This window comes from Macaca mulatta, chromosome 18 (assembly GCF_049350105.2).
Source record: "Macaca mulatta isolate MMU2019108-1 chromosome 18, T2T-MMU8v2.0, whole genome shotgun sequence".
Classification (NCBI taxonomy): domain Eukaryota; kingdom Metazoa; phylum Chordata; class Mammalia; order Primates; family Cercopithecidae; genus Macaca; species Macaca mulatta.
This window is the reverse complement of record NC_133423.1, coordinates 71,482,075-71,496,961: the sequence shown is the minus strand read 5'-3', so window position 1 is coordinate 71,496,961 and position 14,887 is coordinate 71,482,075. Positions and strand designations below refer to the sequence as shown.

At 43.2% G+C, this 14,887-nt stretch overlaps 1 protein-coding gene across 2 annotated transcripts in view; it reads right to left on the bottom strand.

Moving 5' to 3' along the window:
• USP14 (ubiquitin specific peptidase 14) overlaps positions 1-6,893 on the bottom strand; it is a 56,694-nt gene extending 49,801 nt beyond the window's left edge. Inside the window, exons 1-2 of one of the 2 annotated variants that reach the window (XM_015121597.3) lie at positions 6,713-6,893; positions 2,017-2,162 (exon numbers count right to left, since the gene is read on the bottom strand). In XM_015121597.3, the coding sequence (XP_014977083.1) occupies positions 2,017-2,162; positions 6,713-6,728 (162 nt within the window). In that variant the 5' untranslated portion in view covers positions 6,729-6,893. 2 annotated transcript variants of the gene reach the window in all.
• Positions 6,894-14,887: the final 7,994 nt, after the last annotated feature.

Genomic DNA, 14,887 nt, shown 5'->3' with positions numbered 1-14,887 from the left:
CGAATTAGGCTATGAAGTTCACTAAAGGCCAAAGGTTCATACTGTACCTTCAGAGGTAAACAAAGTTATTTTCCTCCAACATGTGTTTTACTGCCCTGAGGGGGTAGCCAGTCTTTGTCTTTAAAGTTAACTACAGATCTCTAGCATTTTATCTAACCCTTGAAGAAAGTATTTTTTAAAACTATACTTATATTATTAAAAACAACAGAGGCCGGGTGTGGTGGCTCACGCCTGTAATCCCAGCACTTTGGGAGGCCCGAGGCGGGCAGATCACTTGAGGTCAGGAGACCATCGCCAACATGGTGAAACACTGTCTCTACCAAAAATACAAACATTAGCCAGGGGTGGTGGCGGTGACCTGTAATCCCAGCTATTCAGGAGACTGAGGCAGGACAATCACTTGAGCCCAGGAGGCGGTGGTTGTAATGAGTTGAGATGGCGCCACTGCACTCCAGCACCTGAGTGACAGAGGGAGACTCAATCTCAAAAATAATAATAATAATAATAATAATAATAATAGATATCTTCTTGTCTTTTCTTCAGTCCTTCATCAGTGATGCTGGCAAGGATGGATTCTTAACTGTGGTCACTGTGATCATTCCAAAGGAAGTAAAGAAAAAATTAGGTTTATTCTCTTTTTAAACAGAATTTTTTTCCTCCCATCTCCAGGTAGGAGTTAGGTAATAATTACTGTTATGGAAAAAGGGGACCAGGTGCGGCGGCTCACGCCTGTAATCCCAGCACTCTGGGAGGCCGAGGTGGGCAGATCACTTGAGGTCAGGAGTTCAAGACCAGACTGGCCAACATGGTGAAACCCCATCTCTACTAAAAATACAAAAATTAGCCGGGCATGGTGGTGGACACCTGTAATTCCAGCTACTCAGGAGGCTGAGGCAGGAGAATCGTTTGAACCCAGGAGGCAGAGGTTGCAGTGAGCCACGACAGCGCCACTGCACTCCAGCGTGGGCAACAGAGCAAGACTCGTCTCAAAAAAAAAGAAAAAGAAAAAAAGAAAAAAACGGCTCTTCATTAATGGGTAGGATGCAATAAAGGCAAAAAAAAAAAAAAAAAAACGAACAGTTTTCCAGAACCAGGGCTTTGGTAAAAATGCTGAAGTGCTTTGAATTTCAACATACAAATGCATGTACAAAATTACATTCTGTAATAGTTTTTTAAGAAAACAAACCTATCTGTATTGTTCCATATGTTTAAGCTGAGATAAAATTTTCCAACCTCATCGCAGAAAATTACTAAGGAAATATTAATTGATTTCATTTTAGTCTAAACAAAATAAAACTAATACTTTTAATACATCCTCATAGGAAAAAAAATTCACACAATACAGATAACTGTAAAGTATTCCACTCTTCTGACCCACAGAGGTATCTGGTAATACAATACATTTTAAAATAAAATTTAAATGATGCTTTTAGAACAAAGTCATGTCCTTTGCAGCAACATGGATGGAGCTGGAGATCATTACCTGTTAGTTCCTTAGTAAACTAATGCAGGAACAGAAAAGCAAACCGCATGTTCTAATTTTAAGTGGGAGCTAAATAGTGAGAACACATAGACACATAGAGAGGAACAATAGACACTGGAGCTTACTTGAGGGTGGAGAGTGGGAGGAAGAGGATCTTAAAAAAAAACAACTACCTGTCAGGTACTATGCTTAGTACCCGGGTGATGAAATCTGTATATCAAAACCCTGTAACACAGGTTTACCTATATAACAAACCTGCACATGTACCTCAGAACCTAAAAGTTAAAAATAAATAAAAGTAAAAAGAGTTTTAAAAGGATGTTTTTATAATACAGTATAGTGTTGTGAAACAGCTACAATGTTTCTCCCTTACTCTAACATGCATAAGACAGTTTAAACCCCATAGATGACATATTCTCATCATATAAAAAAGTACTTCAAATGCTACATTAAAATTAAATACATTTTCCAGTGTTATTTTTCAAAAAGTATACAATAATAGTAACGTGATGAAAATTTGGACTACATTTTACCTTTAGAGTTCCTCCTTTCACCATAACTTTCTGTCTGGCAGGCTGGACTCCAGTCAACGCAAACAGCTGAGCCTTGAACACCATTGGAGGTTCATCAGTATTCAATTCTACACCTTCAAACTTCTCCTTTCCCCATTTTACAGTAACTGCAAACAAAATCACAATTTTTTAAATTAAAAAATAACAAGAAAAGAATTACAGACCCTTAGAAGATCACCAATTAGGCAGTTATCAAGAGTCAAAGTATGTCATTCATCTTTCTATGCCCATAATGCCTACCTAATCAAGAGCAGCATGCATGCAGTAGGTGCTGAATAAAATTTCACTGGATCAAACCTAACTTCTCATTTCATAGTTAAAGAAACTGAGACTTCAGTGGGCTGGGAGTGGTGGCTCACGCCTGTAATCCCAGTACTTTGGGAGGCTGAGGCGGGCAGATCACAAGGTCAGGAGTTCGAGACCAGCCTGTCTCTAATAAAAATACAAAAATTAGCCGGGTGTGGTGGCAGGCGCCTGTAATCCCAGCTACTCGGGAGGCTGAGGCAGGAGAATCGCTTGAACCCGGTAGGCGGAGGTTGCAGTGAGCCAAGATCGTGCCACTGCACTCCAGCCTGGGCGACAGAGCGAGACTCCAGTCTCAAAAAAAAAAAAAAGAAACTGAGACTTCAGAGAAGTAGATTGATTTGCTAATGTCAAAAAAAATTGGTTAATAAACTCCCAAGTCTTCTGAATCCTACTCCAACAATATGATCGTATTGAAACATTTCCCAAAATGGTAAGTTTTGCAGCCCCCACAATGTGTTTAATTGAAGAATCATTCATATCAGCACACAGCATTGGAAAAGAAGAGAGAGAAAAAGGTTAGATAGTTTAAGAGAAGAAAAAAATTCCTGGGAGAATAAAGCACATCTAGAACAACTTAAGGAATACAGAATCTGAGTCATAAGAAATGTGGGAGAATTGAAAAGTGTCATTTCTGAACAAGAGGTGCTCGATTAAGAAAAAATCCAGAGACATATCTAAAGCATTTAAAAATATATAGAAATCCCACTTCACAGCCATTAGAATGGCTATTCTTTTCAAATTTTAACAGAAAGTAACAAGCATTAGCAAAGATGTGGAGAAACTGGAACACTTGTATACCTCTGGTGGGAATAAAAGTAAACATAAAATTACCATATGATCCAGCAATTTCATTTCTGGGTACACCCTGAAGATCGGGAAGCAAGGACTCAAACAGATACTTGTACACCCATGTCTACAGCAGCATTATTCACAACAGCCAAAAAAAGTGGGAGCAACTCAAGTGTCCGTCTACAGATTAATGGACAAAGAAAATGTGGTATATACATACAATGCAATATTATTCAACCTTAAAAAGGAAAGAAACTCTTACACATGCTACAACATGGATGATTCCGGTTATGTGAGATACCTAAAGTGGTCAAACGCATACACACAAAAAGAGAATGGTGTTTGCCAGAGGATGTGGACGAAGGTAATAGTTGTAAAAAAGTGTGAATATACTTAATGCTATAGAACTGCACACGTAAAAACCATTAAAATGGTAAACTTTATTACATACATTTTACCAAAATAAAAAATTTCAATCAGCCTCATAACATAGCTAACTTCTGAAATAAATTTTTTAAAACCCAAAGATATATATTAGTTCCACTGAAAACTTTATAACTTTTCAGAAATAAGAATCTCACAACTGTTAACTGCTTTCTAACTCCTGAAATCAGAATTTGAAAACCTCATCCAGACACCAAATCCCAATTCTATCATCAGTTCAATGAATATGTTGAGCATTCATTTAATGACAAGCCCAGTACAAAACATTGGGAAGACTCTCCACAAACTTACAGCCTAATAAGGGCGGGGTGGGGGGGAGTAATTAACAATATAAGTATTATAAAGGCTACAGCAACAAAGTGGAATGCTTCATAAATGAGGAAAGATTTCCTGGATGAAGTATTAACTTCTGAGTTATCACTATCAATTCTGAATCTCAAAGAAAAGATTAGGTGTTAGAGACTAGGAGAGAACAGAAGTATTCCCAGAAAAGAAGGAAAATATTCCACAGCATAAAGCAGCATGGTAAGTTCTAAGATGTAAGTAATTGATTACCAGAGAAAAGGGAAAGCAGCAGTAGATGAAACTGGAAGCTGGCTAAGGATCAAGTTATGGAAGATAAGTCATCCTAAAACATATATAAAGAGGCCAGGCACGGTGGTTCATGCCTGTAATCCCAGAACTTTGGGAGGCTGAGGCGAGTGGATCACCTGAGGTCAGGGGTTCGAGACCAGCCTGGCCAATACGGTGAAACCTTGTTTCTACTAAAAATACAAAAATTAGCTAGGCAACGTGGCAGACACCTGTAATTCCAGCTACTCGCGAGGCTGAGGCAGGAGAATCGCTTGAAACCAGGAGGTGGAGGTTGCAGTGAGCCAAGATTGCACCATTGCACCCCACACTGGGCAACAAGAGCAAAACTCAGTCTCAAAAAATAAAAAAATAAAATAAAATAAAACACATAAAGGCTTTATATTGTAGGCAACGTGTAATTCCTGAAAGGCTGTCATAAGCAGAGAAATCGGGCTTGAAGAGGGCACACTGTAATCACTGAAATAAACTAGAAGCATATTACAATAGTACAAGCTAAAGATGCTACACGATTAAACCAAAACAGTACTAGAAGTAAAGGAGAGGAAACTACCTGAAATTTATTGCGCTATTGCCATGAGCAAGTTACTTAAAACGTTTTGCTTATGCTTACAAGAGGAATTATACCAGTATCACAGGATTATGTTGAAAATTAAAACAAAGCAATATGTACAAAACCCTAACTCTGTAAGAGGCACAGGTGTGTGTTTATTTTTAGAGACGGGGGTCTTGCTCTGTCACCCAGGCTGGAGTGCAGTGGTGTGATCACAGACCACAGCACCCTCTAACTCCTTGGCTCAAGTGATCCTCCCAACTCAGCTTCCCGAGTAGCTGGGATTAAAGGCACACACGACGGCCCCTGGCTTTAATTTTTAATTGCACTTATCCTTAACCATTTAATAATCTAGATACGTAATTTTTTTCTTTTCTCGAGATGCAGTTTCGCTTTTTTTCACCCAGGCTGAAGTGCAATGGTGCGATCTTGGCTCACTACAACCTCCGCCTCACGGTTTCAAGCGATTCTCCTGCCTCAGCCTCCCAAGTAGTTGGGATTACAGGCGCCCGCCACCACTCCCGGCTGATTTTTGTATTTTTAGTAGAGACGGGGTTTCAACATGTTGGCCAGGCTGGTCTCGAACTCCTGACCTCAAGTGATCCGCCCACCTCGGGCCTCCCAAAGAGCTGGGATTACAGGCGTGAGCCACTGCGCCAAGCCTACATACTTAATTTTCTACTAAATCTTATGAAATAGTACTTAAAATGTTCTCTTCATTTTAATATAGAGCTTTTTGCTGACCCTCAAAATACAGATTATCGATATGGAGAGGTCAAAGGAAGGGACCTTAGAAATCTACTCGAGTTCCCTCATTTGAGGGATGAGGAAAAGATCTGATTAAATATTTAAGATAAAGTTCACATTTTAAAGAAGAAACTTTGGTCAGCGTTGGCATTTTTTGAGGAAACATATAGGGGTTTTAAGTGTGTGAACCTACTGGTGTATTTAGGTATTAGAATATTTCAAGAGTCATTCTACTGTTGTTATGGCTTTAGAAAAGGGTTGGGCAATCATTAAGAAGTCGATTAAAGATTCTAGACCATCAAGAATCCACCTTGAGATCAAACAATACTCTTATTCGTATCATGCTTTGTAAATGCTGAATCTTCAATAAAGGAACTGTGACAGAATAAATAGGGATGGTCAATGAATCACACATCTACAGCCAATTGGAGACACCACACATATTTTAGGTGCCATTTTGAATAAGGCTAGGGAGCAGCAAGGTCCATTCTCTAAGCAAAAGTGATCCCTGGCCAGTACCTTGGACTGTCAGCAAGCAAACAACACAAGCCCTTGTCAAACGCCAATCAAGAAATGACACCCCGGGGATATGTGTATTCATCTACTTCCGAAAGCTCACACCATGTTTCGGATAGAGAAATGCAATGCAACGTCTGATGAAACGAAGACGAAGCAAAAAGGTTTACAATCTGCCTCGGGACAAAACTAAAACTGGTACCAAAGGGGCGGTCGAACAAAGGCAAGGGACAAGAGAAGGGCGAAGGGCGGCGAACGCCGCCTGGCAACCCCAAGAAGGATGAAGGCTCACCTTCCGTCCCGGGTCCCTCCATCCCTCCCCTTCTTCCCCGCTCCCTTCCACGGCGATCACTGAGAAGCCCAAAGGAATCGCCCTGCACCTCCAGCCTGGTGCCCAGCGCCTCAGGACACACCCTCACTTTCACCGCACACCAGGGCAGCGTCAGAAACTATTCTGCAGAGTCACGACTTTGAGAGGCTTCCCCATCTCCACTCCCCCCATCCATCCGGGGACCGCGCTCCCCCGCCACGCAGGGCTCCAACCCAGCCGGGAGAGGGGTAGGTGCCAGGGTTGTCTCCGCACCGCCGGCCCCGCGCACCCCACCCCGACCCCTCCCGGCCCATGCCCGGCGCCCACCAGTGCAGGCCAGGCCTACGCGGAGGCCTAGCGCCGGCCCGGTGTACTGCGCGCGAGGCCAGGACGGGGCTCACCGGAGTAGAGCGGCATGGCGGGGCGCGGCGGGAGGCGGCGGCGCAGGAGGGCTGGGCCTGACAAGGGCGGCGAAGAGACAGAGACCAGAAGCAGCTGCGGCGGCGGCCGAGGCGGAGGCGCGGTGGTGGCGGCGGCTTCGGTGCGACGAGAGCCTCATTCAAACCGGCCACTGGCGATGACGCAGCAACACGCAGAACACCCGTGCAGCTCCGGAGCGACTGCAGGGAGGAGACAGGGCGGCAGGGGCGGGGCGGGGCCTGGAGGTGGCGAGAGGAGGGAGGAGGGGGAAGGCGGTGGAGGGGTGGCGGGAAGCAAGGAGGGAGCGAGGGAGGGACGGGCTCTGGGCCCCAGCCACAGCAGCAGGTGCGCGCCTGCGCACTGCTGCCCACCGCCCTGCGCCCACTGGCCACGTGGTCTTGGCGCGGCCCAGCCCTGCGGCAGATGAAGTGGGAACTTGGTATCCCACTTGCTGTCTGAGGCTGAGGCGGGAGAATCGCTTGAGCCCAGGAGGTCGAGGCTGCAGTGAGCTGTGATCGTGCCACTGCACTCCAGCCTGGGCGACAGAGCGATACCCTGCCTCAAAATAAAATAAATAAAATTAGTGGTTGTAAAGTCAGAGGTGTTTTGAATCCCAGCTGTTACTAGCTAGCTGTATGATGTCTGCAAACCTCAGTTTTCTTGTTATTCAACCACACCTCATTTTACTGAGGTTTTGTTTTTGTTTTTGTTTTTAATAAATTGAAGGCTCGTGGCAACCCTGGGTTAGCAAGTCTGTCAGTTCTTTTTTTCTAACAGCATGTACTCACTTTGTGTCTCTGTGTCACATTTTGATAATTCTCACAATACTTTAACTTTTTTAATACTATTATATCTGTTCCAGTGGTCTATGATTAGGGATCTTTGATGTTACATGGTAACATCAGATTGTTTTGGGGTGCTACTAACCACCCCCATGTAAAACAGCAAACTCCAATGTTTTGTGTATTCTGACTGCTCTGGCAACAAGTCTTTTCCCACAAGGGTTCAAGGCTTGAGTTGAGGACACAACTGCAGATGTGGTGGAAATAGCAAGAGAACTAGAATTAGAAGTGGAGCCCGCAGATGTGACTGAATTGCTGCAATCTCAAGACAAAGCTTTAATGGGCAAGGAGTTGCTTCTTATGGATCAGCAAAGAAAGTGGTTTCTTGAGATGGAAACTACTCCTGGTGAAGATGCTGTGAACACTGTTGATTGACAACAAAGGATTTAGAATATTCCATAAACTATGGAACTGTTGATAAAACAGAAGCAGGGTTTGACAGGATTGACTCTAATTTTGAAAGAAATTCAAATCTGAAAGTTCTTTTGTGGGTAAAATGCTAAACAGCACTGCATGTCACAGGGAAAACTCTCATGAAAGGAAGAGTCAATCCATGTGGCAGATTTCATTGTTGTCTTATTTTAAGAAATTGCCACAGCTACCCCAAACTTGAGCATCCACCACTCTGATCAGTCAGCAACCATTAACATTAAGGCAAGACCCTCTGCCAGCAAAAAGATGACGATTCACTGACAGCTCAGATGATCCTTAGCATTTTTTAGCAGTAAAGTTTTGTTTGTTTTGAGACAGGGTCTCACTCTGTCACCCAGGCTGGAGTGCAGTGGCGCAGTTACGGCTCACTGCAGCCTCAACCTCCCAGCTCAAGCTATCCTCTCACCTCAACCTCCTGAGTAGCTGGGACTACAGGCGTGCGCCACCACACATGGCTAATTTTTTTTGTATGTTTTGTAAAGACGGGATTTCGCCATGTTGCCCTGGCTGGTGTTGAACTCCTGGTCTCAAGCAATCTGCCCACCTAGGCCTCCCAAAGTGCTGGGATTTCAGGCATGAGCAACTGTACCCAGCCTTGACACTACATAGACTGCAGTATAGTAGAAACATAACTTTTATATGCACTGGGAAACCAAAAACTTTGTGTGACTCACTTTATTACAATATTAGCAATATTGCAGTGGTCTGGAACTAAACTAGCAATATCTTCAAGTTGTGCATGTAAAATGGAGAAAACGGTATAATATCTACATCACAGAATTGTTACAAGGACTAAATAAGATTATGTATAGAAGATTCTTAGCACAGTGCATTGCACATGGTTGCAATAAATGATACCTATTTTATATTACACAGTAAAACTTCAAAGGGATTTTGCAGGGTATGCTAGAATAGTAGCCTATGGATAGCTTTATTTTCTATTTTTTTAATGTTCAGTAATATATTTCTATAACATATATATTTAAAAATGTATTGCATAGATTGGCCAGGCACCATGGCTTACGCCTGTCATCCCAGCACTTTGGGAGGCCGAGGCAGGTGGATTGTTTGAGCTCAGGAGTTCCAGACCAGCCTGGGCAATGACGTGAGACCCCCATTTCTACAAAAAATTTAAAACTTAGCCAGGCATGGTGGTGCATGCCTGTAGTCCCAGCTATTCGGGAGGCTGTGATGAGATGGGAGGGTGGCTTGAACCTGGGAGGCAGAGGTTCCAATAGCCAAGATGCATCACTACACTCCAGCCTGGGTGACAGAGCAAGACTCTATCTCAAAAAAAATAAAAATAAAAATAAAATAAATAAAAATGTATAGATCATCTGTGGAAAAATCTGTGCTGCCCTTTGTTGAAGTTGACAGTAAAGGAGGCCTAAAGATTGAAAGATTCAGAGGCAAATCATCATCCTCTCTACTACACTCACATTGCAACTTGTGCTTTTTTTTTCTTTTTTTTCTTTTTCTTTTTTTTCTTTTTTTTTTCTTTTTCTTTTTCTTTTTCTTTTCCTTTTTCTTTTTGAGACAGAGTGTTGCTGTGTCACCCAAGCTGGAGAGTAGTGAGCAATCATGGCTCACTGCAGCCTCCACCTCCCAGGCTCAAGTGATCCTCATGCCTCAGTCTCCCAAGGAGCAGGATTATAGGCGTGTACCACCATGCCTGACTAATTTTTGTGTTTTCTGTAGAGATGGGGTTTCTGCCAGGTGGACCAGGCTGGTCTCAAACTCCTGGCCTCAAGCGATCCGCTCACCTTGGCCTCCCAAACTGCTGGGATTACAGGCATGAGCCACCATGTCCGGCCAGCTTTTTCTTTAGTAATTCATCACACTTCTATTTTTTTAATGTCTGTATTCCCCCCAAGTACACTATAAACAGGAATTGTGGCTATCTGGTAGGCACTCAGGAATTACCTGATGCTGTGAGAACTGGATGTGAAAGTTACCTATCTGAAGTTTATTCATTCTGTAGATGACCAGGGAATCTTGTAGACCAAGTTTTGGTCCCTTTGGTACCATTAGCTTCTTCCAGCCTCTTTGAAAATCTGCAGACCTAAACTTAAGACAGATGGGGGCAGAGTGAGGAGGTGGAACCATGCTAGCAACTGAAAGGAAGCATAAAAAAAAAATTTGCACAGCTGGCCTTCCTAGACGTCAGAGAGAGTTGTAGATGACAGCAACCTCGTCACCATGACACACATTGCTAAGCCCTGCCCTCCATGTGTTTAATGGATGGGTAAGTTCTATAAAAAATGACCAAATATCAGAAATGTTTTCACTTGGTGAATTACCTACAATTTATTGCTTAGAATGCACCCTCCTTCCTCATCTGGCCATGGGAAATCCTGTCCAACTTTAAAGTTTCCATTTAATGCTTTTTTACATAAACTGAAAGCCTTCTTGTACAATCACCCCTTCGTGTCAAATAGTATTATGTGTTATTATGGCTGTTTTAGTTTCCCATGAGTGCTGTAATTAATTATTACAAACCTAGTGGCTTAAAACAACATAAGTTTATTGTAAGTTTATGATCTTACAGTTCAGGTGGTCAGAAGTCTGAGACTGGTCTTAACATTAAGGTGTTGGCAGGACTGCGTTCCTAGAGGCTCTGAGGGTGAATTCTTTTTTTTTTTTTTTCCAGACAGAGTCTCACTTTTTCACCCAGACTGGAATGCAGTGGCACCATCTCAGCTTACTGCAGTCTCCGCCTCCTGGGTTCAAGCGATTCTCATGCCTCAGCCTCCCAACTAGCTGGGATTACGGGCACGGACCACCACGCCGGCTAATTTTTGTATTTTAGTAGAGACAGGGTTTTGCCATGTTGGCCAGGCTGCTCTCGAACTCCTGACCTCAGGTGATCCACCGGCCTCGGCGTCCCAAAGTGCTGGGATTACAGGATTGAGCCACTGCACCCAGCCTCTGAGGGTAGATCTGTTCCTTACTCTTCCCAGATTCTATACACTGTCCACATTCCTTGGCTCCTGGCTCCATTCCAGCCACAGCATCACTCCAGCCCCTGCTTGAGTCGTCACAGCGCCTGCTCTGACTCTGACCTCTGCCTTCCTTTTAGAAGGCCCCTTGTGATTACATTAGCCCCAACTGAATAATTCCAGATACTATTTTCATTTTAAGATCCTTAATCACATCATCCAGTCCCTTCTGGAAGGCAACCAACATATTCATAGGTTCAGGAGATTAACACATGGACATATTTGTAGAAGTATCATTCTGTCTACCAAGGACTGCCAATAAATAATAAAACAAAAAACAACGAATATCACTACACTTTCTTAGAGCACCTATAGTTTAATATTCCTATGTTTCCCTCTTCTCTCTCTACTAAATTATAAATTATAAGCCCTACTGGACGCGGTGGCTCACACCTATAATCCCAGCTCTTTGGGAGGCCGACGGGGGGGGGGGCAGATCACCTAAGGTCAGGAGTTCAAGACTAGCCTGGCCAACATGGTGAAATTCTGGCTCTACTAAAAATACAAAAAATTAGCCTGGCATGGTGGCATGCGCCTGTAATCCCAGCTACTTGGGAGGCAGGGGCAGAAGAATCACTTGAACCCGGGAGGCAGAGGTTGCAGTGAGCCAAGATTGTGCCATTGCACTCCAGCCTGGGTGACAGAGCGAGACTTTCTCAAAAAAAAAAAAAATAATAAACTATAAGCCCTGCCTTAAATAATCTGGGATCCTGCCGGGCATGGTGGCTCATGCCTGTAATCCTGGCACTTTGGGAGGTCGAGGCTGGCAGATTGCTTGAGGTCAGGAGTTTAAGACCAGCTTGGCCAGCGTGTTGTAATCCCCTCTCTAAAAATACGAAACTTAGCTTGACTTCATGCCAGGTGCCTGTAGTCCCAGCTACTCGGGAGGCTGACGCAAGAGAATCACTTGAACCTGGGAGGCAAAGGATAACCTGGGAGGCAGAGGATGATCTCAGTGAGCTGAGATCGTGCCATTGCACTCCAGCCTAGGCGACAGAGCAAGACTCTGTCTCAAAAATATATATATTATAATAATAATAATTTTGGATCCTACACACACACACACACACACACACACACACACATTCTATAACCTAGAACGGTAGTTTGCCTAAAAAGATTTTCAGTAAGTATTTCCTGGCCAAGTATGGTGGCTCGTGCCTGTAATCCCAGTGCTTTGGGAGGCCAAGGCAGGAGAATGGCTTGAAGCCAGGAGTTTGAGACCAGTCTAAGTAACAGAGACTTTGTCTCTACGAAACAAAATTAAAAACAGTAGCTAGGCAGGGTGGCTTGTGCCTGTAGTCTTAACTATTTGGGAGGCTGATGCAGGAGGATCACTTGAGCCCAGAAGTTCAAGGCTGCAGTGAGCCATGATTGCACCACTGCTCTCCAGCCTGGGCAACAGACTGAGACCCAGTCTCCTAAAATATTTTTTTTAAAGTATTTCCTAAATGAATTCATAACCTAGTTTTGGATCAACAGATGATGCAAATTATATTAGGTGAATGCTAGGCTGCTATGGCAAAGGGGCCACAAGATTAAGTTGCTTATTTATTTATTTGTTTATTTATTTTTGAGACAGAGTTTTCGCTCTTGTTGCCTAGGCTGGAGTGCAATGACGTGATCTTGACTCGCCGCAACCTCTGTCTCCCAGGTTCAAGCAATTCTCCTGCCTCAGCCTCTAGAGTAGCTACAATTACAAGCATGTGACACCACTCCCGCCTAATTTTGTATTTTCAGTAGAGATGGGGTTTCTCCATGTTGGTCAGGCTGGTCTCGAACTCTACACCTCAAGTGATCCACCCGCCTCAGCCTCCCAAAATGCCAGGATCACGCATGAGCCACTGTGCCCAGCCAGATTCTGTTGCTTATTGAAGATAGGAAGTTATGCAGGAGCCACAGAAGAGCAAGTACTTGCATCATGAGGTTGTTTACAGACCAACATTCCATCTGTAAAGCTCCTCTGCTAGCCGCTAAAGCAGTGCTTCTTGAAGGTGAATGTGAACGTGTATCACCTGGGATCTTGTTAAAATGCAGATTCTGATTTCCTAGGTCTTGAGTGGAGTCTAAGATACTAACAAGCTCTCAGGAAACAATAATACTCAGTCTGAAAATTACCCTTTTGAGTAGTAAGCTGTGAAGGGGCTTATCTTTTACTTGGTTGAAGATGAGTTTCAGGTACATCCAAGTTTCAGGCCCTAAGAAGAAGAAATAGAAGACAAAAAGAGTACAAGGCAGCAATTTCCTTTTAAGCAAGAGGAATGGGAGGAATGTGCCCAAATCACTCCCATTCCCATTTCACTGGTGAAAACAGTTATGTGACTATGCCTGGCTGCGTGCAAATCTGGGAAATATAGTCTCTAACCTGTCACAGATATACATGTCCTAATCCTATTATGATGCAAGAAGGAGAGAATGGATTTTGATGGAAAACCAGCAGTCTCTGCCATGCAGATGGTGGTTTCTTTTGTCAATAATCTTCAAGCTTATAAAGTTTTCCTAAAACAAGTGATCAAACTCCTGGTGGTTTAGTTTTCTCAACTGTAATATGAAAATGATCATATCTGTCCCTGGACCCTCCTAGAGTTGTAAGGTATAAATAGCTAGTTGAGAGCATATATGTCAGGAATAATTATCAGATAGAGCTAAACCACAACAGAGCAAATAGCAGATGCACTCATCTGTTTATATATCTGCATATGATTAGGCTAAGTTCTAGGCTAAGTTCAATTCCCAAAGTTTTCATTATTAAAGCCAAAACAGAAATATATGATTTGCAATCCTCACTCTCAAAACGTTCCTTTTAGAAACAAAAATCTCTACAACTGGACATGAATAAACTGTCTGGCCTTATCCCTAACATTTCTTTACCTATATTACCTCAAATTCAATGATGCTTGGCCAGGCACAGTGGCTCACGCCTGCAATCCCAGCATTTTGGGAGGCCGAGGTGGAAGGATCACTTGAGGCAAGAGGTTCAAGACCAGCCTGGGCAACATAGCAAGACCTTGTCTCTACTATAAAAACGACAACAATAACAACAACCAGAAAAAACCCAAGTGTGGTGATGCACGCTTGTAGTCCCAGCTACTCCGGAGGCTATAGTGGGAGGATCACTTAAGCCAGGAGGTTGAGACTGCAGATAGCTCTGATTGTACCCCTGCTTGCAGCCTGGGCAACAGAGTAAGTCCTTGTCTCAAAACAAAAAAATTAAATGATGCTTGAAGATACTGTGCTTTCTTACCTTCCATTGTTTTCCCCATGCTACTACCTTGGAATGTTCTTCCCAATTCCTCTCTACTTATTTCTCACCTCCATGATACAAACCGTGAACTTTTCTCTGCTTATTTAAGCAATTGCTTTTTGTATCACTCAACATTTTATTACCATCTTTAAATATATACTATCTTTTAACATTTAATATTTACTATATTTGACATTAAACATTTAATATTTACTGTCTTTTATGTGTATAGAGCAGTTATTATCTTTCTTGTTTTTGTTTTGTTTTGTTTTTATTTGAGACAAGGTCTCACTCTGTCACTCAGACTGGAGTGAAGTGTCATGATCTCGGTTCACTGAAACCTCTGCCTCCCAGGTTCAAGAGATTCTCCCACCTCAGCCTCCTGAGTAGCTGGGATTGCAGGCACCCATCACCACACCCGGCACCACCACACCTGGCTAACTTTTTGTATTTTTAGTAGAGACAAGGTTTCACCATGTTGGTCAGGCTGGTCTCGAACTCCCGTTCTCAAGTGATCTGCTCGCCTCAGCCTCCCAAAGCACTGGGATTACAGGTGTGAGCCACTGCCCTGGCAGTTATATTATCTTTCCATCTAGACTATGAATACTTCTTTGCAGCTCCTTCAATAATATTTGAGGA